At 36.6% G+C, this 27,663-nt stretch overlaps 1 protein-coding gene across 3 annotated transcripts; it reads left to right on the top strand.

Moving 5' to 3' along the window:
• Positions 1-2,713: 2,713 nt before the first annotated feature.
• On the top strand, positions 2,714-21,599 carry LOC123547717 (glutamine synthetase-like). 3 transcript variants are annotated; one of them, XM_053524736.1, is made up of 7 exons: positions 2,714-2,813; positions 16,064-16,261; positions 17,295-17,456; positions 17,739-17,885; positions 19,439-19,566; positions 19,691-19,890; positions 20,984-21,599. In XM_053524736.1, the coding sequence occupies exons 2-7, from the start codon at positions 16,078-16,080 to the stop codon at positions 21,270-21,272; spliced, it is 1,110 nt and encodes a 369-aa protein (XP_053380711.1). In that variant the 5' UTR covers positions 2,714-2,813; positions 16,064-16,077; the 3' UTR covers positions 21,273-21,599. The 3 variants fall into 3 exon arrangements, with proteins under 3 accessions (XP_053380711.1, XP_045190916.1, XP_053380712.1); XM_045334981.2 differs by lacking the exon at positions 2,714-2,813 and adding an exon at positions 15,330-15,485; XM_053524737.1 differs by lacking the exon at positions 2,714-2,813 and having other exon boundaries at positions 16,040-16,261.
• Positions 21,600-27,663: the final 6,064 nt, after the last annotated feature.

Here is a 27,663-nt window from a genome sequence, read left to right as displayed (position 1 = left end):
TAACCCATTTTCAAACTCGGCTTAGATTTCATTAAGGTTAACATTTTGACTTAACTTCAGGAAGATCAACTGAAAAATACAGCCTCTATCGCATATACAAGCTTTTCCTTTGATTTGACCTAGTGACCTACATTTTGACCCCAGATGACCCCTTTTCGAACTTAGCCTAGACTTTATCAAGGTAATCATTCTAACCAAATTTCATGAAGATTAATTGAAAAATACAGCCTCTATCGCATACACAAGGATTTTCTTTGATTTGACCTAGTGACACAATTTTTGACCCCAGATGACCCGTTTTCAAACTCAGCCAAGATTTCATCAAGGTAATCATTTTGACCAAATTTCATGAAGTTCAGCTGAAAAATACAGCCTCTATCGCATACACAAGCTAAATGACGACAGACGACAGACTACAGACGACATACGACGGACGCCGGACATCGAGCGATCAGAAAAACTCTGCTAAAAAATAAGCGGTGGCAAACAAACATATTCAAAAAATTTTGTATTTAATTACCAAACAATTACTAAATCAGCAAAACTGAATGAATGAATTAATAGTGTTAGATCAAACAAAATGAAAAATTTGAAAAATAAGTAAATTTTACGTATTAAGGGAGGTAATTGCAATACAATGTATATATATTTTATATTTTCTGGACGTAAATCATTTATTTTTGCTTTATGAATGTCTACTGATCGTATCTGAATAATGATATAAAACAAATTTAAATAAGAAATAAAACAAAAAAAGTATGGCTTATTTACGCGAAAATAACCTCAGTCGAATGTTTTCGGAAATATTCGTTAACTTTCGTATAGATATTCCGATCTCATAATGTAGTTTGCACATAATGTTATTTGCACCGCATATAAAGTTGAAAGCACCGGATATGAATATAAAGGTACAGCATATACAGTTAAACGAACCGTACATACAGTTGAAAGCACCACATATACATTTGAATGCACCACATATACAGTAGAAAGAACTGGATATAATGTTAAAAAGACCACAAATACAGATGGAATGACCGCACATACTATAACAAGCACCGCATACACAGTTGAAACAACAATATACACAGTTAAAATCACCGCAAATACAGATGGTACAGTGTTAAGCACATCATATACATATATAAGCACTGCACATACAAGTAGAGGCACTTCATATATTGATGTATGTACAGCATAAAGTGTTAAATCAACATCAGAAGACAGTCATGGCGTTCCATAAGATACACTCGCAATTATGTCCGTTTCTTTATAAAACCTTGTATGTATACATGATTTTGATATTAAGTTTGTATTTTAGGATTTATGTCTTTGTAATATTTATATTTGTAAATGGCCGAAGGCAGGTTTGCCAATAAACCTGAATTTGAACTTTGAACTTGATTAAACTGATTGTAAACTATTTAGGTAACATAAAACGCGCAAATCGTATATACGCTTGCCAGTCCGTAAATATGTAGATGAGCTGACATACTTTTTATTGCTGTTACTCTTTCTTAGAGGACATTAACCTTTTTAAACACCGCGTGACATGCTATAATAATATATATTGCAAAGTAAACACTTTGAACAAACGCTATAGCTTAAAGTCAAATCCTAGTATATGTTTGTTTTAATCTAACTGCTGAAAAGTCAGGTTATACGTTATATATGCCCCCACCCCTCCCGCCAGCCTGTGTAGAAGACGCGGGAGGCTAATATAGTGTTTGAGTTGAGTTGTCCGTCCTTCATTCCGTTCGTCACATTTTCTTGCGTACTGAATTAAACGAATACTTCATGAACACAAAGTGGACATGCACATATTTTGGGGAATTCAATGTCCAATTTTAGCAAATATTAAATTATTATTATTTGTTTACATATTTTTACATAAACAATATGTATTCAGAGCGCGGGTCGCTATAGGTGTGGGGAGGCAGTTATAGTAACGCCTGTCCGGTTTGCAAGAAAAATAATTACTGCAGACCATACACCAACGTATCCTCTACCAAATAGGTTTTTCAGATGACATAGCAAATGATTCAGTAACTGATATAGCAAACAAAAATGAACTGCTATAGGTTTGACAATCATAGATTGTGTCTTAAATGAAACTAAAACGCAATAATTAGATTTCTAATGTAAATTGATATGAAAAAAGAAAAAGTAAGAAATAGGAGGAAACTGTACTTTAGTAAAATATTTCTACCTCTTTGTTTCAATTTGGGCCTCCGTGGCCGAGGGGTTAAGGTCGCTGAGGGGCCTCCGTGGCCGAGCGGTTAAGGTCGCTGACTTCAAATCACTAGTCTTTCATCGATGTGGATTGGCGTTGAATTCTGCATGTTAAAAAGCCATCCATCTGACTTACGGAAGGTCAGTGGTTCTACATCGTGATGAAATAATGCACGGTGGGGCGCATGGGGTCTTCCTCCAGCATTAAAGCTGGAAAGTCGCCATATCATCTGTAACTGTGTCGATGCGACGTTAATCCCAACAAAAACTAAAACCAAAAAACCTTTTGGTTAAATTGGAAATCTGACAGCTTTAGCTACTTTGATGTCCAGTCATTTATAAAAAAATCGGCTAATTCAATTAGTACTCGCACAGAGTTGAATAACCCCCAAAGAGATGAATAACCTTATCCAAAAATAAGGTTAAGACGTATCCGGTGTTGTCTATTAAGACTACGACAAACTGTCCGTCATGGTCAGTAACTCCGGAAGAAAAACAAAACATAGCGAGCTTCGTGTATTTTATTGTATGACTTGTAACAGCTATACACAGCACAACACACAGGAGCAGTACCAGATAAGGTAAGAGTTTTGTTATACTGTACCTGTCAGTTTTCAATAATCATTTAAGAAGTCTGGGGCCGTATTCATAAAGCATTTTCAGTATAAGAAATTGATTATTTACTTAAGTATACTTAAGGCCTAAAAAAAATTCTTTGTTTCCGGTAACATGCTAAAAAACATTAGGGTAGGTAGGTCGGAAAAAACATTTTTGAGGGATTTTTTTTATTAAGGGAGACTTTTTGGAAATTATTTTTGTGTCAAAAAATGAATACAAATAAGGGGGTTATGCCTTTAGAGCTTTAGTAAGTTGATTTCTAACATCACTGGCCATGTTTAAAGCATAAAAAGTGCAGTTTTGCAACTTTTTGTTAAAAGGTTGATTTTTTTTCCAAGGCCATAAAAACATTTAGGGTCGGGCCAAAAATTTAGGGCAGGTCGGGATACCGGAAACAAACATTTTTTTTTTACGCCTAAGTAAGAAATTTATTTTACTTTATAAACACGGCCCCTGGAGCATTGCCTGTAGCTTTTTAAAAAAAACTCAAAAAACAACAAAATGTATAGGCAAGATTATTCATATTTATTTTATGCTTATTGGTGAAATACTGGAAAATAGCAGTGAGATATATAGAGGATATTTGTTTGTTTGCAGTGAGATATCGAAATATATCATCACCGATAAGGGAGACAATTGAATATTTTCACGAAGGCGGATGCAAACAAACAAATTTTCTTTTTATTTTATGCTAGTTTGTGAAGATCAACGAATTTTCTGTTTATTACGTGAATAAATGTTCATATAAATCCAACATTTCATGACGAAATTCGGATTTATTTAAGCTACCGTGTTACATATGATACAACCGCTAAATTACCATGGACACTTAGGCACATTAATATCGAATATTGGTGATTAGGTTCATTAAATCAACACGACGCCATTTTGTTTTTAAAAACAAAAACTGCATTTAAATATTTTGTGTAAAAATACACAGTCCGCGGCTAACAGAGACATTGAAAATATTCAATTGTCTCCCTTATCGGTGATGATATATTTCGTATCCCACTGCAAACAAACAAATATCCTCTATATCATACACAGGTGCTTGTCCAGTCTTGGTGGCCATATATGGGTTCCCCATAAAAAGGTTAAAAACTACTGTTTTAATCCTACAACGAAAAAAAAAAAAAAAAAAACACACACCTTTTTTTTACTATAAACTGATATATTGAAAGTATCAGTATATTCATAATTTTAACATGTCCAAAACATTGCGGAATGATTACATTTTACTCGGACTTTATCATAGACTCCCTGTGTAAAATCTAAAACTTTTAACTAAAATAAAGGTATTAAATCGATATAATATTTCAATGAAACTACAAAGTTTTGTTGTTTGTAGCATCATCTGGGGCATGTGCAGTGAAAAATCATAATTTGATTTCTAAAATAGTGTGATAGTTATTTCAAAGTCAAAGAATTATGTTCATTGAAAATATACTTCGTTTTACCCAAGTGGAAACTGGCAGGTACTCGAAAATGCAGCTCTCTGATTGGTCAGTTAGAACCACTAATGCACTGTGATGTCATGATAAAGTTATGAATTGTAAAAAAAAATTTTTCGTTTTAGGATTAAAACAGTAGTTTTTAACTTTTTATAGGGGACCCTATATGGGCACAAAGACTGGACAAGCACCTATGATATCATACATTATAAATTATCTTACCTTCTTATTGACAAATATGTCCAAATGAAATTGGGGTTGATATTTTAGGCTATTTTCTTATTAGTTTTCCCTTCGAAGAAGGAGGAGTATATTGTTTTGCTGATGTCGGCCGGTCGGTAGGTTGGTTGGTCGGTCGGTCTGTATGTGGACCAATCCGTTTCCTGATGATAACTCAAGAACGCTTGGGCCTAGGATCATGCAAGTTGACAGAGAGGTTGGTCATAACCAGCGGATGACCCCTATTGATTTTCAGATCAGTAGATCAAAGGTCAAGGTCACAGTGACCCGGAACAGTTGAATGGTTTCCGGATGATAACTCAAGAACGTTTGGGCCTAAGATCATGAAAGTTAATAGGGAGGTTGGTCATGACCAGCAGATGACCTTTGGGGGTCAGTAGGTAGAAGATCAAGGTCATAAAGACCCGGAACAGTTAAACGGTTTCCGGATGATAACTCAAGAATGCTAGTGCCTAGGATCATGAAACTTGATATAGAGGATGGTGATAACCAGCAAATGACCCCTATTGATTTTGGGATCAGTAGCTAGAAGGTCAAGGTCACAGTGACCCGGAACAGTTGAACCGTTTCCGGACGATCACTTGAGAACGCTTTGGCATAGGACCACGAAACTTGAGAGGGAGGTTGATCATGATCAGAAAATGATCCCTGTAGATTTTAAGGTCAGTAAGTCAAAGGTCAAGGTCACAGTGATCCGGAACAGTTAAACAGTTGAAAGTTGATAGGGAGGTTGGTCATGACCAGCAGATGGCCTCTATTGATTTTGAGGTCTGTAGGCCAAAGGACAAGGTCACATTTACTCGGAACAGTTACACTGTTTCCTGATGATAACTTGATAACTTGAGAACGCTTGGGTCTAGGATCATTAAACTAAATAGGGAGGTTGATCATAACCAGCAGATGACCCTGTTAATATTGAGGTCAGTAGGTCAAAGGTCAAGGTTACATTGACCAAAAACAGTAGAACTTTTGTGTACAGTGACCAAATAATTTCTGTTCCTCGTGCAATTACTGAATGCATCAAGAGGGGCATTTCGTGTTCTACCGCGTGTCCCAAAATAAAGGATACACTGTCAGCAGAGTGAAGGATTCATATGAATAGAAAAAAGTATAAAATGAGATGAATTGAATAAATTAGTCCCATACCGGTAAACCGGAGGGGACTATAGGACTGCCAACCGTCTGTCCCTCCGTCTGGTCCTCCGTCTGACCGTCCGCTAATATAAATCCTGCAATTACTCAAAAACTAATCGAGCTAGGTTCATAACACTTGGTATATGTATATAGGGTAATATGTAGATTATTCACGTTCATGACTTATGCTTGTAGGTTATAGGTCAAGGTCACTATTGAAGGTCAAGTATAATTGTTACGCTCCATAACTTTAATATGCATTGAGGGATTATCTTAGTGGTACACACAAACGTTCCCTTTAATGAGACAATGTGTCAACACATGATCTATGCTAGTCGGTTAAAGGTTAAGGTCACTGTTTAAGGTCAAGTAAAAATTTTGTTTCACTCCATAACTTTTATATGCATTGAATTATTTATTTATTTTGTTGGGTTTAACGTCGCACGGACACAGTTATAGGTCTTATGGCGACTTTCCAGCTTTGATGGTGAAGGAAGACCCCTGGTGCCCGTCCTTGCATTATTTCATCACGAGCGGGCACCTGGGTAGAACCACCGACCTTCCGTAAGCCAGCTGAATGGCTTCCTAACATGAAGAATTCAATGGCCCTAGTGAGGCTCGAACCCATACGGATGAGGGGCAAGTGATTTGAAGTCAGCGACCTTAACCACTCGGCCACGGAGGCCTCCTTTTGTATGCATTGAAGCACTACAAGCAAATGTTCCTCGTGACCAGACAATTTGTTGCATACATGCCCCATGCTCGGGGTTCAAAGGTCAAGGTAACTATTGAAATTTATGTAAAAATGGTTTTTGTTCCTAAGCTCCTAAATGCTTTGAAGCATTTATATATACACTAACACACACGTGTTCCCCATAACCAGATGCTGTGTTGCTTGTTGCTTGCGTGATCCAAGGTCAAATTTATCATTGAAGGTCAAGTATAAAGCTTTCTGCTCCATAACTTTAATGACTACATAGAAATGTACCCCATGATTAGACTATGTGTCGCGCACATGACCCATGGTTGTCGGTCAAAGATCAAAGGTCACGGTAACTATTGAAGGTCAAGTTAAACTGTTTCCGCTTCATAACTTTTATGTGCATTAATAGATTATAAATCTGGTATAATAATAATAATAATAATAATAATAATAATAATAATAATAACAATTATCTTACTACTGCACACAACTGTTCCCCATGGTGAGAAATGTGTCGCTCTTGAAATTTAAGTAGAAATATTTTGTTTTGTTTTTTAGCTACTAGATGCCTTGAAACATGTTCAGTCCCCTACCGATGGAACACCGGAGGGACCTATAGGAATGCCCTCCGTCCATCTGTCTTTCCATCCGCCTACCGAAATCTAGATACTGCAATTACTCAAACATTATCTATTACCAACAACTACAAGGGACGAGCACTGACAAAGTGTTCCACCGGTAGGGGACCTGTATTGCCACTGCAATACTCGGTCACTTGTTATAAGTACATTTGACCACTGGGTCATTTTTGCGCCAAGTGAGTTTGACCAATGGGATTTTGAAGTACACTCGGATTAATTTTGCCTTAACTGTTTTCTTTTAATGTCAAATAAAGGCTTTGTATATATATAACTTTTTCTTTTAATAACAAACGAAACATTAATCCTATCAATAGGATTGACAAGGTGGTCATATTCCCCTTGGCAAAATGATAGGGTGGTCATAATTCCTTCAATAGAATTGAAATGCTGATATGGTGGTCAAAATTCCCTCAATAAAATTATCATACTTGTCATAATTCCCTTGACAAAATGATAGGATGTTCAAAATTTCCTCAATAGAATTAACATGCTTGTCATGATTCCCTTGACAAAATGATAGGGTGTTCAAAATTCCTTCAGTGAAATTAGCATGCTTGTCATAATTCCCTTGGCAAAATGACAAAAATGATAGGGTGGTCAAAATTCCACGATAGAATTAACTTGCTTGTCATAATTCCCTTGGAAAAATGGCAGGGTGGTCAAAATTCCCTCAGTAGACTGACCTGCTGATAGGGTGCTTAAAATTCCCTCAGTAGAATTAACATGCTTGTCATAATCCCTCGACAAAATGATAGGGTTGTAAACATTCCCTATGTAGAATTAGCATGCTTATCATAATTCCCTTGACAAAATGATAGGGTGATCTAAATTCCCTCGATATAATTGACATGCTTATCATAATTCCCTTTGCAAAATGATATGATGGTCAAATGCCATCAATAGAATAAGCATGCTTGTTATAATTCCCTTGGCAAAATGACCAAAATGATAGGGTGGTCAGAATTATCTCAATAGATTGACATGCTGATGGGGTGGTTTAATTTCTCTCAGTACAATTATCATGCTTGTCATAATTCCCCTGGCAAAATGACAGGGTTGTCAAAATTCCCTCAGTAGAATTAGCATACTTGTCATAATTCCCTCGGCAAAATGATAGGGTGGTCAAAATTCCCTAAATAGAATTAACATGCTTATCATAATTCCAGTGACAAAATAATAGGGTTGTCAAAATTCCCTCGATATAATTGACCTGTTTGTCATAATTCCATTTGCAAAATGATAGGGTGGTCAAAATATCCTCAATAGAATTAGCGTGATTGTCATAATTTCCTTGGCAAAATGACCAAAATGATAGAGTGGTCCAAATTCCCACAATAGAATTAACATACTTGTCATAATTCCCTTGGAAAAATGATAGAGTGGTCAAAATTTCCTCAATAAAATTAACATGCTTGTAATAATTCCCTTGGCAAAATGATAAGGTGGTCCCTAAAAAATTATCAAGTTGAAATTAATATGTTTGTCATAATTTCCTTGACAAAATGATAGGGTGGTCAAACTCTGTCAATACAATCGACATGCTGATCGTTATTTCCTGGGCAAAAACTATAGGGAGGTCATAATTACTTCAGTATAATTGACATGATTGTCATGAATCCCTAGGCAAAATGATAGGGTGGTCAAGATCCTTTCTATATAATTAGCATGATCGTTTTGATTCCATTGGTAAAATGATAGGGTGGTCAAAATTTTCTCAATAGAATTAACATTCTTGTAATAATTCCCTTTGCAAAATGATAAGGTGGTCCCTAAAAAATTATCAAGTTGAAATTAATATGTTTGTCATAATTCCCTTGGCAAAATGATAGGGAGGTCAAAATTCCGTCAATAGAAGTAGCATGCTTGTTATAATTCCCTTGTAAAAATGATATGATGGTGAAAATTCCCTCAATAGAATTTACATGCTTGTCTTAATTCCCTTGGCAAAATGATAGTGTGGTCAATTCCCTTGAAAATAAAAAAAAGTAAAAACTCCCTAAACAGAATTAAATTTCTGGTCTTAATTCCCTTGAAAATGATAGGGTGTTTAACGTTTCCCAATAGAATTAGTATGTTTGTCATAATTCCCTTGGGAAAATGATAGGGTGGTCAAATTTCCCTCAGTTGAATTAACATGCTTGTCATAATTCCCTTGACGAAATGATAGGGTGGTCAAAATTCACTTAATAGCATTGGCATTCTCGTTATTATTCCCTTGGCAAAATGATAGGGTGGTCAAAATTCCCTCAATAGAATTGAAGTCCCTTTGCAAAATAATAGGGTGGTCAAAATGTCCTCAGTAGAATCGACATGGTGGTTATCTTTCCCATGTCAAAATGATAGGGTGGTCCAAAGTCCTTCAACAGAAGTTGTATGTTTTTTTATAAATCTTTTGGCAAAATGATAGGGTGGTCAACATTTCCTCAACAGAATTAACACGCTTGTCATAATTCCATTGATAAAATTATAGGGTGGTCGAAATTCCCTCAATAGAAGTGAAATGATGGTCATTTTCCCTTGGCAAAATGATAGGGTGGTCAAAATTCCATCAGTAGAATTAACATGCTGGTCATTATTGCCTTGCAAAAATGATAGGATGGTCAAAATTCCCTAAATAGAATTAACATGCTTGGGATAATTCCCTTTGCAAAATGAAAGGTTGCTCAAAATTTTGTCAAAAAATTAACATGCTTGTCATAATTCTCTTGGCAAAATAATAGGGTGGTCAAAATTCCCTCAATAGAATTGACATGCTGGTCATTATTCTCTTGGCAAAAATGAATAGGATGGTCAAAATTCCCTCAAAAGAATTAATATGCTTGTCATAATTCCATTTGCAAAATGATAGGGTGGTCAAAATTACCTCTGTATAATTGACATGCTGGTCGTAAATCCTTTGGCAAAATGATAGGGCGGTCAAAATTTTCTCAAAAGAAATAACATGCTTGTCATAATTCCATTTGCAAAATGATAGGGTGGTTAAACTTCCCTCTATAGAATTAGCATGTTTGACCTATTTCCCTTGGCAAAATGATAGGGTGGTCAATTTTCCCTAAATTGAATTAACGTGCTTATCATAATTCCCAAGACAAAATGATAGGGTGGTCAAAATTCCCTCAATGGAATTAATATGCTTGTCACAATTCCCTTGGCAAAATGATAGGATAGTCAAAATTCACTTAATAGCATTGGCATTCTCGTCATTATTCCCTTGGCAAATTGATAGGGTGGTCAAAATTCCCTCAATAGTATTGACATGCTGGTTGTAAGTCCTTTTGCAAAATGAAAGGGTGGTCAAATTTCCTCAATAGAATCGACATGCTGGTTATTTTCCCCATGTCAAAATGACAGGGTGGTCAAAATTCTCTAAATAGAATTAACATGCTTGTGATAATTCCCTTTGCAAAATGACAGGTTGCTAAAAATTCCCTCAAAATAATTAAAATGCTTGTCATAATCATTCCCTTTGCAAAATAATAGGGTGGTCAAAATTACCTCTATATAATTGACTTGCTTGTCATAATTCCCTTGGGAAAAATGATAGGGTGGTCAAATTTCCCTCAACAGAATTGAAATGCTAGTCATTATTCCCTCTGCAAAAAGATAGGGTGGTCAAAATTACCTCTGTATAATTGACATGCTGGTCATAATTCTCTTGGCAAAATGATAGGGTGATCAAAATTCCCACAAAAGAATTAACATGCTTATCATAATTCCATTTGCAAAATGATAGGGTGGTCAAAATTACCTCTGTATAATTGACATGCTGGTCATAATTCCCTTGTCAAAATGATAGGGTTGTCAAAATTTCCTCAAAAGAACTAACATGCTTGTCATAATTCCATTTGCAAAATGATAGGGTCATCAATATTACCTCTGTATAATTGACATGCTTGTCATAATTCCCTCGGCAAAATGATAAGATGTTTAAAATTCTCTCAATAGAATTGACATGCTGGCCAATGTACTCTTGAGAAAAAATAGGGCTGTCAAAATTCTCTAAATACATGTAGAATTGACATTCTGGTCTTAATTCCCTTGGCAAAATGGTAGGGTGTTCAAAATTCCCTCAATTGACTTAACATGCTTGTCATATATGTCTTGGTAAAATGACAGGGTAGTCACAATTCCATCAATAGAATTAACATGCTTGTCATAATTCACTTGTCAAAATGATAGGATGGTGAAATTTTGAATTACCTCAATTTACAGTGCTCCCTCTCTACAATCTCCTTGTGAACAACGATACCCTCCTTGCAACAACACTTGCTACTGACTCCTAAATATGCTAATTATTCTTTATTTTACCTGTCTACAACAAATCCCTCCGAACAACAACCAAATTTTCCGCCTCCCATAGGGTGTTGTTGTAGAGAGGGAGCACTGTTATTGCCCTGGCAAAATGACAGGGCTGTCAAAATATGGAATTAGCGTTCTCATCATGACCCCTTGGTAAAAATGAAAGGGTGGTCAAAATTTTCTCAACAGAATTAACATTCTTGTAATAATTCCCTTGGAAAAATGATAGGGTCGTCAAAATATCCTCAGTAGAAGTTGCATGCTTGTTATAATTCCCTTGTAAGATGATAGGATTGTGAAAATTCCCTCAATAGTATTAACAGGCTTGTCTTAATTCCCTTGGTAAAATGAGAGTGCGGTCAATTCCCTTGAAAAAAATAGTCAAAACTCCCTAAACAGAATTAGTTTTATGGTCTTATATCCCTTGGAATAATGATAGGGTGTTCCAAATTACATCAGTAGAATTAGCATGTTTCTCATAATTCCCTTGGCAAAATGATAAAAATGATAGGGTGGTCAAATTCCCTGAATTGAATTAACATGCTTGTCATAATTCCCAAGACAAAATGATAGGATGGTCAAACTTCCCTTATTGGAATTAACATGCTTGTCATAATTCCCTTGACAAAATGATAGGGTGGTCAACATTCCCTCAATAGAATTATCAAGATTGTCATAATTCCCTTGGCAAAATAATAGGATGGTCAAAATTTCCTCAATAGAATTGACATGCTGGTCATACTTCCCTTTGCAAAATGATAGGGTGGTTAAAATTTCCTCAATAGAATCGACATGCTGGTTATTTTCCCCATGTCAAAATGATAGGGTGGTCAAAATTCCCTCATTAGAAATAGCATGTTTGTTACAATTCCCTTGGCAAAATGATAGCGTTGTCAAAATTTCCTAAACAGAACTAACATGCTTGTCATAATTTCAGTGAGAAAATAATAGGGTGGTCGAAATTCCCTCTATAGAATCGAAATGATGGTCATTATTCCCGTAGCAAAAATGATAGGGTGGTCAAAATTCCCTGAATAGAATAAGCATGCTTGTCAAAATTCCCTTGGCAAAATGATAGGGTGGTGAAAATTCTCTGAATAGAATTGACATGCTGTCATTATTTCCTTTGCTAAAATGATAGGGTGGTCAAAATAATTAACTGAATAGAATTGACATGGTGGTCATTATTCCCTTGGCAAAATGGTTGTGTGGTCAAACTTCCCTTAGTATAATTGACATGCTGGTCATGATTCCCATGGCAAAAATGACAGGTTGCTCAATATTCCCCCAAAACAATTAACATGCTTGTCATAATTCCCCTGGCAAAATAATAGGGTGGTCAAAATTACATCTGTATAATTGACATGCTTGTCATTATTCCATAGGCAAAATGATAGAGTGGTCAAACTTCCCTCAATAGAAATAACATGTTGGTCATTATTCCCTTTGCAAAAATGAATAGGGTGGTCAAAATTCCCTCAAAAGAATTAACATACTTGTCATAATTCCATTTGCAAGATGATAGGGTGGTCAAAGTTACCTCTGTATAATTGACATGCTGGTCATAATTCTCTTGGCAAAATGATAGGGTGGTCAAAATTCCCTCAATAGAATTAACATGCTTGTCATAATTCCCTTGGCAAACTGATAGGGTGGTTAAAATTTCCTCAATAGAATTGACATGCTTGCCATTGTTCCCTAGTGTCGTATTTACATAACGATGTATACGTAATCAGGGGCCATTTTGTAAACCAGTTCAACAATTTTAATCACAGTTCTACAAAAATACGCTGCCCCTCATCAAACTGCACTGAAGTGTTTCCAATTATGACAAGGACTTGCACTGAACAAGAGTTTGCAGCTGGAAGAGTACATAATAATTAACAGCGTTATTATATAGAAATTAAATGTATTTTACATTTTGAGGTCGATAACATACCCATGAGGAACATCTTTATCACAGTTTCCCGACATTTATTGAATCAAGGGTCTATTCATTAACATCAGTATTTGCTTACACTTCTACTCAAAAGTTAGCGTTTCTAAAAATCTTTTATTGAAACGCTATAACACCAACCAGTTTTATCTGTATGGAAGAGTCATTGAAATTATACTAAGACTAGGATAGGCTATGGATATTTAGTTCCGCGTTTGACCCCGCCGCGTGAACGATTTGAATTGCGTCAACGGCACTTAACAAAAAAACAATAATTATGTTCTTTTATCGTTGGACCACCTGGTCAATTTGTTTATCCTTAACGGTGTAACGGCTTAAACGGATATTTGATATTCTTATCCGGCGACGACAACCAAATTGCTATATATCCGAATAAAACTTATCCAGATACTTGTTTCACGTGAGGAAGCCACGCTTCGTTACGCATATTTCATAAATATATGCATTACGAAAATCTTTTTGGATCAAATGATTAGGCATTTTTAAAGCCAGTGAGTGTATGTTTTTTTTCTATTAACGGTAGGCCCCATGTTCTCACTGGCCATAGCTTTCGCAGAAGCAGTTGTTCCAACGCCGCGGCGATTCGTCGCAGGAACGGTGGATAAACATGGCCGAATAAATGTCTTTCCGCTGACATCGGTAAGTTTTCTCATGAGTTTATCTTATTTTTTCACATTTGGCTGAACAGAGCAAGTGAGACAGGAGCCTGCATAATTTTGCTTATCGTGAATCACAGTTCTAACCACACGTGCTAAGTTTCACAAAAGAATCCAACATTTAGGATTAGTTTTAATGAATAATAATAGGTGAATATAAAAACTCTTTAATACATATTGCAAGAATAAAATAATTGTCATATAATGGATGCGGCTTGAGGCATTATTCGTTAAAAGACAACTTCCACAGCACATAAGCTTCAAAATATGTTTTTGTTCAAAGCACTGCCTTAGTACTCACAATTATATTTTTATTGTCCATTTGTTTCACAGGCATGCTTGATGCAGTTTGTATTAATTAACTAAAACAATTCTCAAAGTAGCAAATCTACAATTACTTGCTACAGACATAAGTTACCGAATAAAATGGGTCTCAACCAACGTCTCCGGACACTGCAGCGCTTTCGTATATCGGCCTGTATCAAGAAAAAACCCTCGAGTGTTTCTATACTAGAGAAAGTCCTTGTACCCCAAATAGCTGTGCCATACCCTATGACTGGCCACGTCGTACAGTCATACAATTTCTTGTATACATCAAAAGGCATATCCACAAGACTTTAAACATTTGCAGTTAGTAATTCAAGTGCTTCGCCGGGATCTTTAGAAACAAATTTAGCTTTGAAATTTAAGATAAGAAATTCATTTACAGCTAAACTTAGGTAAACATAGTTATTTGTACCCCCACCCCTCTCCACACGCACACGCACACGCACACGCACACGCACACGCACACGCATACGCATACGCATACGCACACGCACATACACTTAAAGGAAACCAGTGTTCTTGGTGTAGAATTACTTCTGAAGTGTACACTATTTCTTAGCCTTTTAAGTCTGCGAGAGCCTCTGCAGCCATGAAGTTAAGGTCGCTGACTTTGCATCACTTGGGGCGTAGAATTCTTCATGTGAGGAAGCCATCCGGCTGGCTTACGGATGGTCGGTTATCCTACCCAGGTGCAATAAAGCATAAGTCTATGACTGATGCAGTTTATAGGATGACTGCATGTGATCAATAGATAACCTCAATTGGTCACGATAATAGCTGCATTAAGACTGAAATTCGCAGGCATACACACATAACACTACTTCAAAGAATGATTACATTCGATCATCCGAGGACTTGTATCGGTTTGTTAGACCTCAGAAGGTCTAAGATGACCCTTATTACTCTTTGGATGTGTACATCAAAAGCCAAGGTGGTTCTCAATGAATATGAAGTTAAAATATCAAACAAAAACGATGCACATTAACTAGAGGGAAGTCGACTGAATCTATTACGCATATATATATAGACGGCCGGGCGCCAAGCCGGTTTAAATAGTTACTATTTATTAAGACAGTATAGTTTGTATTCAGTACGGGTGATATTTACCCATGCATTGCAGTTCACTAAGCCTTGCAGCTGTTATAAATATGTTTCTAGTCCGTTAAGAAGTAGTGTCGTCAATAGATAGTTTTGTGTGGAAGCTTGTAATTTTCTTGGATATCACAGGTAAAATGGTTTTAGCTGCATTTCTGTGTTCTTTTATTTACTTTTGTAGTTGTCATATTTAAGTGAATAAGTAGATAATGATTTAATTACTATAAAGGAATTTTTAACTTTGAAGGAAGAATATTTCACTTAATTGCTTATTCATTAAGAGAGGGTTATAATGGTATAAAGGGAAAGTATAAGATGTGAAATCTTGTAGAATATAGAAGGAGGTCATTCTTTTTCGCCTGTTAGGCATGTTAACGTGGGACAAAGCAGGTGCAGTTACTGTAGTATATATACCTGTTCTTTTGCCGTTGATATCATAAACCGGATAGAGGCGCGCATTTCACATGATTCGAGACATGTTACTCATCAATGCGACGTTATTTATTTTACATTGATCTTGCTTTGCGAACGTGCATATGTCAACAATTTGTATTATATCGTGCGTTGATTTTTTGTCGGAGTGGGTGGGAACTTCGGTGATTTTCAGCAAGTACGCGAGTCAGTACGTCCAGAAATGTTTTAATCTTATTAAATGTCCCAGTGTGTGCGCCTTACAGAGTCCCTGCCTTGAGTCTAGGTCGCTTTTTCAGAAAAACTTTTAAACATGTCTACTGCGGCAGCATTGCGTGGATTCTCAGCGTCTACTGACAAGAATGTTCTCAAACAATACATGTCTTTGGACCAACCCGATGACAAGGTCATGTGTGAGTACCTCTGGATCGATGGCACAGGGGAAGGACTAAGAAGCAAGTGTCGAACACTAGACTACGAGCCAGAGAAACCAGAAGGTATTCTTATCAATACACATCTTAAAAATTTCTTAATTTTGGAGGAAAAATGACGACGACGACGATGATGATGATGATGATTTTAGATAATGCTTATGATGATGATGATGATGACGGTGGATTTAGACTGGTAAAGCATACTCACTGAATTAACTCTCCGCCATCTTAGGAAAAGATCTCTATAAGAGTTGTCTTTCTTTCTAATCGTATCCATTAATTATTATAAAAGTTTGTATGGAACATAAATATCTATTTCGAAGGGAATATTTGACCTTCGTGGCCGAGTGGTTAAGGTCCCTTGCTCCTCATCGATGTTGGTTCGAGCCTCACTCGGGTCGTTGAATTTTTCATGTGAGGAAGCCATCCAGCTGGCTTAGGAAGGTCGGTGGTTCTACCCAGGTGCCCGCTCTTGATGAAATAATGCACGGACGAGCACGTGGGGTCTTCCCCACCATCAAAGCTGGAAAGTCGCCTATAAATGTGTCGGTGCGACGTTTAACCGACAAAATAAGTAAATAAATTGAAAGGAATAAGTACATTTAAACTAAATGATGATGATTACTGAAGATAATTGTGATTGATTAAAAATCTGATTTAATATCTACTGATGATTATGATAATAATGTTGTTATTTGTAATGCTGCTGCTGCTGCTGCTGCTTATGTTGATTATGATGATATTGTTTATTATAGTTTCAAAACCAGATTGTGATAATTTGTATGAATATTGTAAAAGGTAAATGATGACGATGTTGTTGATGTTTATCTTCATCATCAAGATCATCATCACCATTATCATCATCATCGCCGTCATAATTATCGTCATCATCTTCGTCGCCTTCATCCTCGTAATCATCATCATCTGTTGGTGGGTTGTGTTCATCGTCATCGTCACGTCGTCATCGTCATCATCATCATCATTATTTGTTTGTTTGTGGTTTGTTGTTTGAAATTGATAACATGTACATTCAATCAATATGTTATCATTCATATAATTATGCTGCATGTATATACTATACTGGTTATTTCCACAGACTGCCCGGTATGGAACTATGACGGTTCTAGCACATATCAGGCCGAAGGCTCGAACTCCGACATGTATATTTATCCACGTGCACTATTCAGAGACCCATTTAGACGAGGAAAGAACAAACTCGTGCTTTGTGAAGTGTTCAAATATAACAATCAGCCGGCAGGTATGTCAATAGCTAATGTTGCATTTGTAACTTGATACAGATACATGATTGTTTCCCTTTAAACCACTGGTTCATATATCAGGAAAATGTTGACAAGTGACTAGTATGTGGACTATCGAACCGCACTTTTTTCGTTTTAATTCTCGTGAATGATTCCAACTGTTTGGCTTTAAATTCTTTCTTTGTTTATGTAAAGACCAATGTCATTTTTCTTACACCAAAGCTATATGCACGTGCTATTGCACTGAAATATTGCAAATCTATCTGCGGACATGTTTTCAGAGACAAACAACAGGTTGACTTGCGCTAAAGTTATGGAAGAGGCGAAGGACTCCCATCCCTGGTTTGGTATAGAGCAAGAATATACCCTACTGGATTTTGATGGCTATCCATTTGGGTGGCCAAAGAATGGTTACCCGGGACCACAAGGTAAACCATAATCAAATATGTATTTATAAGTAACATAATCAGTCACCGAAACTGTCTTACGAGATTCTAGTTACGGTGATATAGAGTTCTCCTAGTTTGTCCAAAACTCGATTAAGTGTCCGTTATTTGGGTGACAGAATTGGCCTGGGAAACTCATTATGATTTGATCTAGGCCAAGGTCAAACTGCGATATTGGCAAATAAACTAGATATTTTTTAATTTCTTACATGGTTTCCGTCTTGTCTCGGGCCCATATTCACCAAACATCACTAAGATCAGGCAGATTTTCTTACATTTTTAGCTCGTCTGAATTTGGAAAACAGTCTACGAGGCATTGTCGTCACTTGATCGTCGGCGTCGGTTAAAACTTTTGTTTAGGTCTTCCTTTTTCTCAAAAACTGAAAAAGCTACAGCTTTTAATCTTTGCACACTTTTTTATCATCATTAAGTGACTGTGTAGGCCAAGAACCATAACTCTGATATGCATTTTGTCAGGATTATGGCCCTTTTTGTACTTAGAAATTCTGAACTGTAACTCATTTCTTACATACTGTCCAGCGCTTGCAGACGAGCGATGGACCCGTAGGCGGTGCTCTTGTTTCTACTTTATTTCAAATTATTTCACTGAACAGTGAGATAAAATACTGTATACATCTATTGATCATCCACCTACTTTTCAAATAGAAAATGTATTGAAATCATAGCATTGATTTGCAAAATTAGTAAAAAAAAAAAGATTTCAGTGTGTGCGCTGGTAAAATATCCCTTTCAATCTACGAAATTTTATTATGTTTTTGTAGCTAATCTTGAATTTCAGTTTGTCTCCTTTCATCCTAGGTTGGTTCAGTTTGGTGAACAAAGTTGTTCTTGTCTGCGCCTACCTACTAGGGTCAGGTTTTTGATATTGCATATTTTGTCCACAATGCATTTCTTGCCCTTATCTTGTACATTTAATCAGGATTAGCAATTAGCCATTTTTACCTCAATACATTAATCTTATCAACTCATGTTTTCTGAACTGATTAGGGTAAATGGTGATTATTTGTTTAAAATATTTCTGAATTATCTTTCTTATTGTGCATAACCTGCGGTCAGTACCTTTTCAATTACCGGATAGAGTTACATGTTTTATCGATACATTGTAATGATTGGATGCATAAACCCCGTTAATTAATACAAATATAACCCCAGACAGTACGGGTATGACTGTCGCTCATACTGCTCTTGTGACGGGTATGACTGTCGCTCATACTGCTCTTGTTAATTTTAGTTGTCTGGGCCATATCTCTAATCATAATGTTGTTTGGATCTTATTCAGACAGCATGACAGAGGCTTAATGCAAAAAAAATGATCACACAATGCTTAATGTTTGAACCGTTGCTCTTTATTACTTTGACACGGGATTTTGTTGAAATTTCAAACAGTGGCAGAGGGCATTCAGAGATAAAAGGTATAACTCAACCTTGCATGCACATTTTAATAAAAAGACACATATCAAATTATCCAGGCTATATACAGTGCTTGGGATAATTGTCTGATTGTTTTCTATCAGGTCCCTACTATTGTGGTGTTGGTGGCAACAAGGTCTACGGCCGTGATATTGTAGAAGCTCACTACAGAGCATGCTTGTATGCTGGTGTGAAGATAGCTGGGTGTAACGCTGAAGGAATGCCAGCTCAGGTAATCAGGTTTTACAAATTTGGTTTTGATTTTACTTTTTCAGTGCAATGATCTTTTGATGAACGTGTGAGCTTCATGCTTCCGATACAGTCAAATTTGATATATTTGATATATTGGTTTTCAGTGGGAGTTCCAAGTTGGACCATGTGAAGGCATTGAGATGGGTGATCACTTATGGATAGGGCGTTACCTGTTGCACAGAGTGGCCGAGGATTTCGGTGTTAACGCAACTTTAGATCCGAAACCCATGGAGGGGGATTGGAATGGGGCCGGGGCACATTGTAACTACAGTACATTGGCAATGAGACAAAGTGGAGGACTAAAGTAAGTTGCGCTGTAGTCATTTTGATTAAATATTTCATGCAAGTTAATCGCTTTGTCCAGTCAAGTCGTCAGTCAATGCTTGTTGTTGCGATGACGTAGACGGTGTCTTATCTATATATTTAGATACTCTTAACTGCTCGGATGGTACCATATTTCTTGCTCCCAGTTGTCACTACTTTCTGGTTGTTCACACCGGACCATCCCAAGATTCAGAATGTATGCGCGCCTGTTTATCTCAGGCTCGTGGAGTCGTACTTGTATTTACAATAGAACAGATCTTCTAGTAGCTGGTAGCACTTAGATTTGATTGATTATTCTTTTTAAATATTTTGTATAACATCATTGTATTCTTGAAGGCCTCATTGAAGATTGGCTTTTTCAAATGTATTCTCTCGTTAAAAAATCTTTTCTTATCTCGTGGTACTCAATGTATGCATGTTGCTGTCAGCGCGTCTCGCATGCAGTACTGACATTGGATGGAGGCATGGTTTAACCAGAAGGTCTCACGGTTCTGAACTGAGACATTTTGACATCAACATGTCTCAAACTATTGAAAAGAGGCATGTTGTTACCGGCATGGCTCATGTTCTGAAAGGATGCATGTTAGTACCGGCTTGTCTCATTGAATTGAAAGGAGAAATGCTGTTTTCAGCACGTCAAACGGTACTGGCACTGTATGGAGGCATGTTTTTTTCCAGCATGTCTCACGATATTTAAAAGGAAAATGTTGATACCGGCATGTCTCACGGTTCTGAACGGATGCATGTTGTTACCGCCTCGTCTAACGGAGCTATAAGGAGAAATGTTGTTACCGCCTCGTCTAACGGAGCTATAGGGAGAAATGTTGTTACCAGCTAGTCTCATCGTACTGAACATGTTGTGTTAACGCATAGAGTTAGTAGCACGTCCCATGGTTCTGAACGTAGGCATATTGTTCCCAGAACGTCTCGCAATCAGGGTTCTGAACGGGGACTTATTGCTCTATTATTAATTTGCACTAATACAAAAATTATATGGATTATATTTGTTACAGTGTAAACCTATCACATAGAAAGGTGTTCCCCAAAATGAATGCAGCTAATTCCATTTTCAGAGAAATTGAATCTGCTATTGACAAGTTATCTAAACAACACGTGAGACACATCCGGGCATATGATCCTAAAGAGGGCAAAGACAACGAGAGACGTCTCACAGGACTCCACGAGACTTCGAGTATCCATGACTTTTCTGCTGGAATTGCAAACCGTTGTGCTAGTATCCGAATTCCTCGACAGGTGGCCGAGGAGGGTCATGGGTATCTGGAGGATCGACGTCCGTCTTCAAACTGCGATCCTTACACTGTAACGGAAGTCATTGTGCAGACGACAATTTTGGATAAATAAAATGAACGTTACTGATAAACGACATTAGAGATTAAGAAGCTTATATTCATGAACTTTAATATCATATTGAAATATATATTTTTCTGAGACGAAATTATCTAGCTAAGAAACAGACACAATAGGAACTACATTTTACAGCAATTGTGTAACTTGCAGTAGGAGTTTACTTTTAATCAAAACGACATCTCTTTAAAGAATAATGTTGAAGAACATCTAAATTACGCATACATTGTTAAACAGGTATGAGGATGTGGATGTTGTATCTTTATTTTCTAAGATACTACGACATTGTGTTGACCATGACATTTAATAAATGCCATAACATTCTGAATACTCAAGTTGATCTGTTTTTACATTTATAGTTTATTTACATGAAATGTACTTAAACGTTTTGTACGTCGTGTTATTTGCATATATATAGTATAATAAAAAAATGAAACAGTAAAGCAGTTTCTGCAAGATAAGAATCAATGAATACAACATGTATTTACAACAGTAGTATTTTAATGAAATAGAAAAAGTGGAAACTTCACAGGTCGCTCAACACGACAAAAACGAAAATGTTGCAGGCTCGGTTTGATTGAGCCAGTTCATGGACGGTAGTGGAAATGCATGCTACCGTCCACGCCCTCTAGCCCCGGGTTGAGCAGAACTCAACATTTACACGTGCTAAAAGTACAAAAACAATTTAGAGACATCCGCAGATGTATTCAAACGGCGGTGATCATGGAACCTTCAATGATACACGGGTTGTGGCGTGTTCTAGATATGAGCTGCTCCATGAGAAAACCAACATAGTGCATTTCCGACCAGCATGGATCCAGACCAGCCTGCACATCCGCGCAGTCTGATCAAGATCCATCCTGTTCGCTTTCAAACCCTATTGCAATTAAAGAAACCGTTAGAGAACAGTATGGATCCTGACCAGACTGCGCGTATGCGAAGGCTGGTCTGGATCCATGCTGGTCGCAAATACACTATATTGGTTTACTCATGGTGCGGATCATATTAATTACAACAACTTGATCTTATTCAAATAGGACACACGCACTTGTTCGTTTTTTTTTCGATGAATTGGAAGACATTTAATTTCGTCGGCACCTGTAATGGCCGATATTTGTAACAGCCGTCAGTAACATTTAGTCAGATACCGTAAGTGTACTAGCGAACGTCAGCTGTTATATAGCTTTCCTATTTGTAGCAGAAACGTATTCCGTATCTGTCACATGTTGAACTATACGATATTTAGAAAGTGGGCAGGACACAGACAGTCAAAAGTCTTGAAATGAGACAGAAAAATTGTGGAAACTTTACCATAAGTTTTGAGTGTTACATTTACGGTAATAACAGTTTCAGTTATGACTAAAGGTGTAACTTCTAGCTTCGTGAATTAAGCGTTTAATTTTATGCAAGAAAGAGAACTTTGAGCCAGCTCAGTTGTATGAATTTATTGACCGGCAAGTCTTTTTTGACATGACGTCAGGTATTAATTTTCGTGGGGCCTCCGAGGTCTAATGGTTAAGATCGCTGACATAAAGTCACTTGCCTTCAATTCTTCATTTGAGGAAGTCATTCAGCTGGCTTACGGAAGACCAATAGTTCTACCCAGAAGTCCGCCCGTGATGAAATAATGCACGGACGGGCGCCTGTGGTCTTCCTCCAACACCAAAGCTGGAAAGTCCCCGTTTGACCTATATTTCCGTCGATTCGATCTTAAACCAAACAAAAAGAATTACTTTTCACAGATTTATTAGCTCGACTATTTAATCGAATGAATAGGATTTTGTATTCGTGTCGGCGTCACGTTGCATTCAGGTTGATGTCCGGCTTCCCAGTTTCACCTATTTCTTCCTTACTATTGCATCTATTACAATCTAACTTCGTGCAAGGGTTGGTATTGTTAAGCGGCAGACACCTAACAGTTTTGGGTCAGGTATCCTAAAGGGTAAGGTCCCTGTGGTCAAATATATATTGTAATAGTGTTGGTTAAGGTTAAAATGCTAGCTTCTCTATTACGTTATATCTTCTTAACTACTATCCCTATATTCCCCAGAGTTGAAAACTCACAGTGTCTCTTAGTCCTGGTATCTCTCATACACCCACTTCTAACCCCTACCACCACTTTTTACTTACCTTGTGTCTTAATTGTTTCTTAGATTCCCATATACTAGTACCCACTATGTCCTTCAACCCAACCCAACCGCAAAAAGATTTTTTACATTATTCTTTGACTTAACTAAATCTTATATCTCAAATGTTCATATGTCGTTTCAATATACCTTGTCTTTCTCCCTCCCCGTCACATACTTCTGGATGAAATCATGTATTGATTCCTTTTTTTCACTGTTTAATTTCATCTGATTGTTTAGAAAATATCTATGAGGTATGGTCCTCACTTGATCGACGGCGTTGGTTAAGACTTTTGTTTAGGTCCACTTTCTCTCAAACAATACAAGCGCTATAGCTTTGAAACGTTGTACTCTTGTAAATCATCATTTTGAGGAGCATGTAGGCTAAGAACCATAACTGTCATTTACAATTTTTCAAAATTATGGCCCTTTTTTACTTCGAAAATTTGAATTTCTTGAATAAAATGTTTGTATAACCCTTTACTTCATTACAAATGTACTACTTCGGGAGCAATAGTTTTGGAACTTTGCAAGCTTGTTAATCATCATAATGTCGTAAGTAGGCCAAGAACCATAACTCCTATATGCATTTGATAAGAATTATGGCATTTTATGCACTTGGAATTTCTTGATTTAAGTTTTTTGGGCTACCTTTCATTTAATCATTTTATTAATAACTATAACTTTGGAGTAGAGCTACTTGTTGAATTTAATTAGATTAGTACGTAGGTCAATCACCATAACTCTCTCATTTGCATTTTGTCACTATGGGTCATTTTTTACTTAGAAAATTTGTATTTCTTAATTATTGGTTTAGGTTCACCTCTTTGAATATTATAGCTTTGAAACTTTTTTTAGTTTTATGTCATTAAGAGCAGGAACCATAACTCTTTCCTTGCATATGGCCTTATGTAAAGAACTTACAGACAACTTGCAGTTGTCACCCACAGTCATTGCTCTTGTAATTAAATTCATGAAATGGATCGCTGTCTCTATTTAGATAAACAAAATAAATGGATTTCACTGCTGTTACCGCGTAAATGAATAAGGAACGTTCACGCGAGGATTCAGGAAAGTGCAAACAACTACATACACGATATAATGTTATCGTTCTTCTCTCAATTGTAAATGTCTGCCCCGTCTGATATTCGGTTTGTCTGTACTGCATCTGTCGTAATGTTTTATATTTTTTACCGATTTTTCTTACCCGTTTGCATATCGCTTATTTTGAATACTTGTATGTGAAAATATGCAGTAAAATATGTTTAAAATAATACACATACTCGGGTAGCTGTGTTTACATTTATGGCAAAGACTTGCACTGAACAACAGTTTGTAGCTGGAAGAGTACATAATAATTATGTAGGCTCCTGTCTCATTTGTTGTTTTCAGACAAATGTGAAAAAAAAGAAATAAACTCATTTAAAAACCTCCACAGCCGCAGCCGATGGCCAGTGAAAATATGGGACTTACCGTTAATAGAAAAACATAAACTCAATGGCTTTAAAACGCGTAATCTATGCATTTAGAATATTTGCTCCAAGAAGATTTTCGTAATGCATATATTTATGAAATATGCTAAAGGAAGTGTGGCTTGCGCTCGTGAAACTAATATCTGGATAAGTTTTATTCGGATATATAGCAATCTGGTTGTCGTCGCCGGATAAGAATATCAAATATCCGTTTAAGCCGTTACGCTATTAACAATATACAAATTGAACAGGTGGCCCAATGATAAAAGAACATATTGGTTTTTACGTTGCAACGCGCCAACTTAGGTGACGTTGACACAATTCAAAAAGTTCACGTGGTGGGGTCAAACGCGGAACGAAATACCCGCAGCCAGTCTTAGTCTTAATATAATTTCGGCGACTCTCTCATACAGATAATACTGGTTGGTGTTTATAGCGTTTCAATAAAACATTTTTAGAAACGCTATATAACATTTGAGTAGAAGTGTAAGCAAATAATGATGTCAATGAAGAGACCCTTAATTCAATAAAAGTTTGGAAATTGTGATAAAGATATTGTACATGAGTTTGTGATCGACCTCAAAATGTAAACTACATTTAATTTCTATATAAGTGCGCTGTTAATTTTGTTAATCGTGAATTACAGCTCTAACCACACGTGCTAAAGGTGACAACGGTCACGTTTTAAGTATCACAAAAGAAACCAAAATAACGGATCAGATTAATTTAATGAAAAATAATAGGTGAATATAAAAAAATCTTGAAATACATGTTGCAAGAATGAACATGCATAAAGACAACTCCACGGCACATAAAATTCTAAATATTTTATGCACTGAAGATTTACCTCCCTTGTAAAGGTATAATGTGTCAGCTGAAAGCACTTGAAATTTTTTTTCAAAGCTCGATTATGACCCCGATCAGATTGTGGATGAACTGATAGAAACAACTTCTTAGAATATGTAAAAGTCATTATTTATATGAAAACTATTATCAGCAAGGGTAAAAAGAAACCAGAGTAATTAAAACAAATATGATCAGAGAATTCTCAAATACGAACTTGTTCTACTTTTAAGAACACAGAAACAAGATTTTTCAGCACACTTGATAATTTCAGGATTAGAAAAAATAAATTGACATTTATCCTCATCAGGCAAATAAAGTTATTGGTCATCGACAGACCCGGCTCGGTAAATAAATCTTCTAACATTCTCATACTTCTGACAATATAACACTGCATGTTTCTTTTTTTTCAATTCCATTTTTAAACATATTTAACATATTGTTAGATCTAAATCGTTCATGTCTGATAGAGACCATACTACAAGTAACCTTTACAAAATAGGCGCTGTATTTTATAAGGTAAATGTTTTGGTTTCTTGAAAGTTCTGTTTGTCCTTAATTAGTTTCCTCATTTAAATATGAATTTGATCATCTATCAGATAAAAAGCCTTTTCTTCGAAGCGCTGCCTTAGTAGTCACAATTACATTTTTATTGTTCATTTATACAAGTTTCGCAGGCATGCTTGGTGCAATATGTATTAATCAACTATAAAATTACTCAAACTAGCAAATCTACAATTTCTTGTCACAGACTTACTTAAGTTACTGAATGAAAATGGGTTCCCAACCCCCGTCTCTAGACACTGCAGCACTTGCGTATATCGGCCTGTACCAAATAAATAATCTCGTGGATCGGTTCTGAATTAATTCTATGTTAGATTACATCCTTATACCCCAAAAAGCTTTGTCATACCCTGCGACTGGCCACGTCGGAACAGTCATACAGTTTCTTTTAAAAATTTGCAATAAGTTTCTTTAGAAACATATTTAGCAGTGAAAGATTACAGACAAGAAATTTATTCAAAGCTAAACTAAGGTAAACATAGTTATTTGTACCATCTATACTGACAGAGAACCCGTGTTCTTGTTGTAGAATTACTTCTGAAGTGTACAATATTGCTTTTCTTAGTATTAACCTTAACTGTGGGAGCCTCTGCGGCCAGGTAGTTAAGGTCGCTGACTTTGAATCACTTGCTCCTCATCGATGTGGGTTCGAGCCTAAATTGGTGCGTAGAATTCTTCATGTGAGGAAGCCATCCAGCTGGCTTACGGAAGTTCGCTTATTCTACCCAGGTGTCCGCCCATGGTGAAATAAAGCTTAGGTCAATGACTGATGCAGTTTATAGGATGACTTCATGTGATCAGGTTCGAGCCCCAATGGGGTCACGACCATGACTTCTCATATGACACCAGTACTGGGTTTTCCAGGAAGCGGACTCGAGAGTGGTTCAAATAAGCTTTCATCACAATCGAGCTAAAATAAATTAGTATAAACTAAACTAATAGAAAACCTCGATTTCGAGCCATACATCAATGGTCAAGATAATAGTGGCATTAATACTGAAATTCGCAGGCATACAACCATCAAACTACTGCAAAGAATGATTGCAATTCGATCATCAGATGATTTATATCGGTTTGTTATTCAGTAGGTCAAAGATGACCCTTGTTACTCCTTAGATGTGTACATCAAAAGACAAGGTGGTTGCACCAGTAGAAATTCTCAATGAATATGAATTTAAATATTAAAGACAAACGATGCACAATGACTAGAGGGAAGTCGACAGCTTTTTTGGCCTGAATCTGTTACGTACATTTACATAGAAGACCGGGTGCCAAAACATGTTTAAATAGTTTCTACTTATTAAGACAGTAATGTATGCATTCAAAACGGGTATTATATACCCTGACATTGCAGCTCACCCAACCATGCAGCTGTTTTGATTC

Source organism: Mercenaria mercenaria, chromosome 15 (assembly GCF_021730395.1).
Source record: "Mercenaria mercenaria strain notata chromosome 15, MADL_Memer_1, whole genome shotgun sequence".
Taxonomy (NCBI): Eukaryota; Metazoa; Mollusca; class Bivalvia; order Venerida; family Veneridae; genus Mercenaria; species Mercenaria mercenaria.
This window is presented reverse-complemented; position numbering and strand designations above follow the sequence as displayed.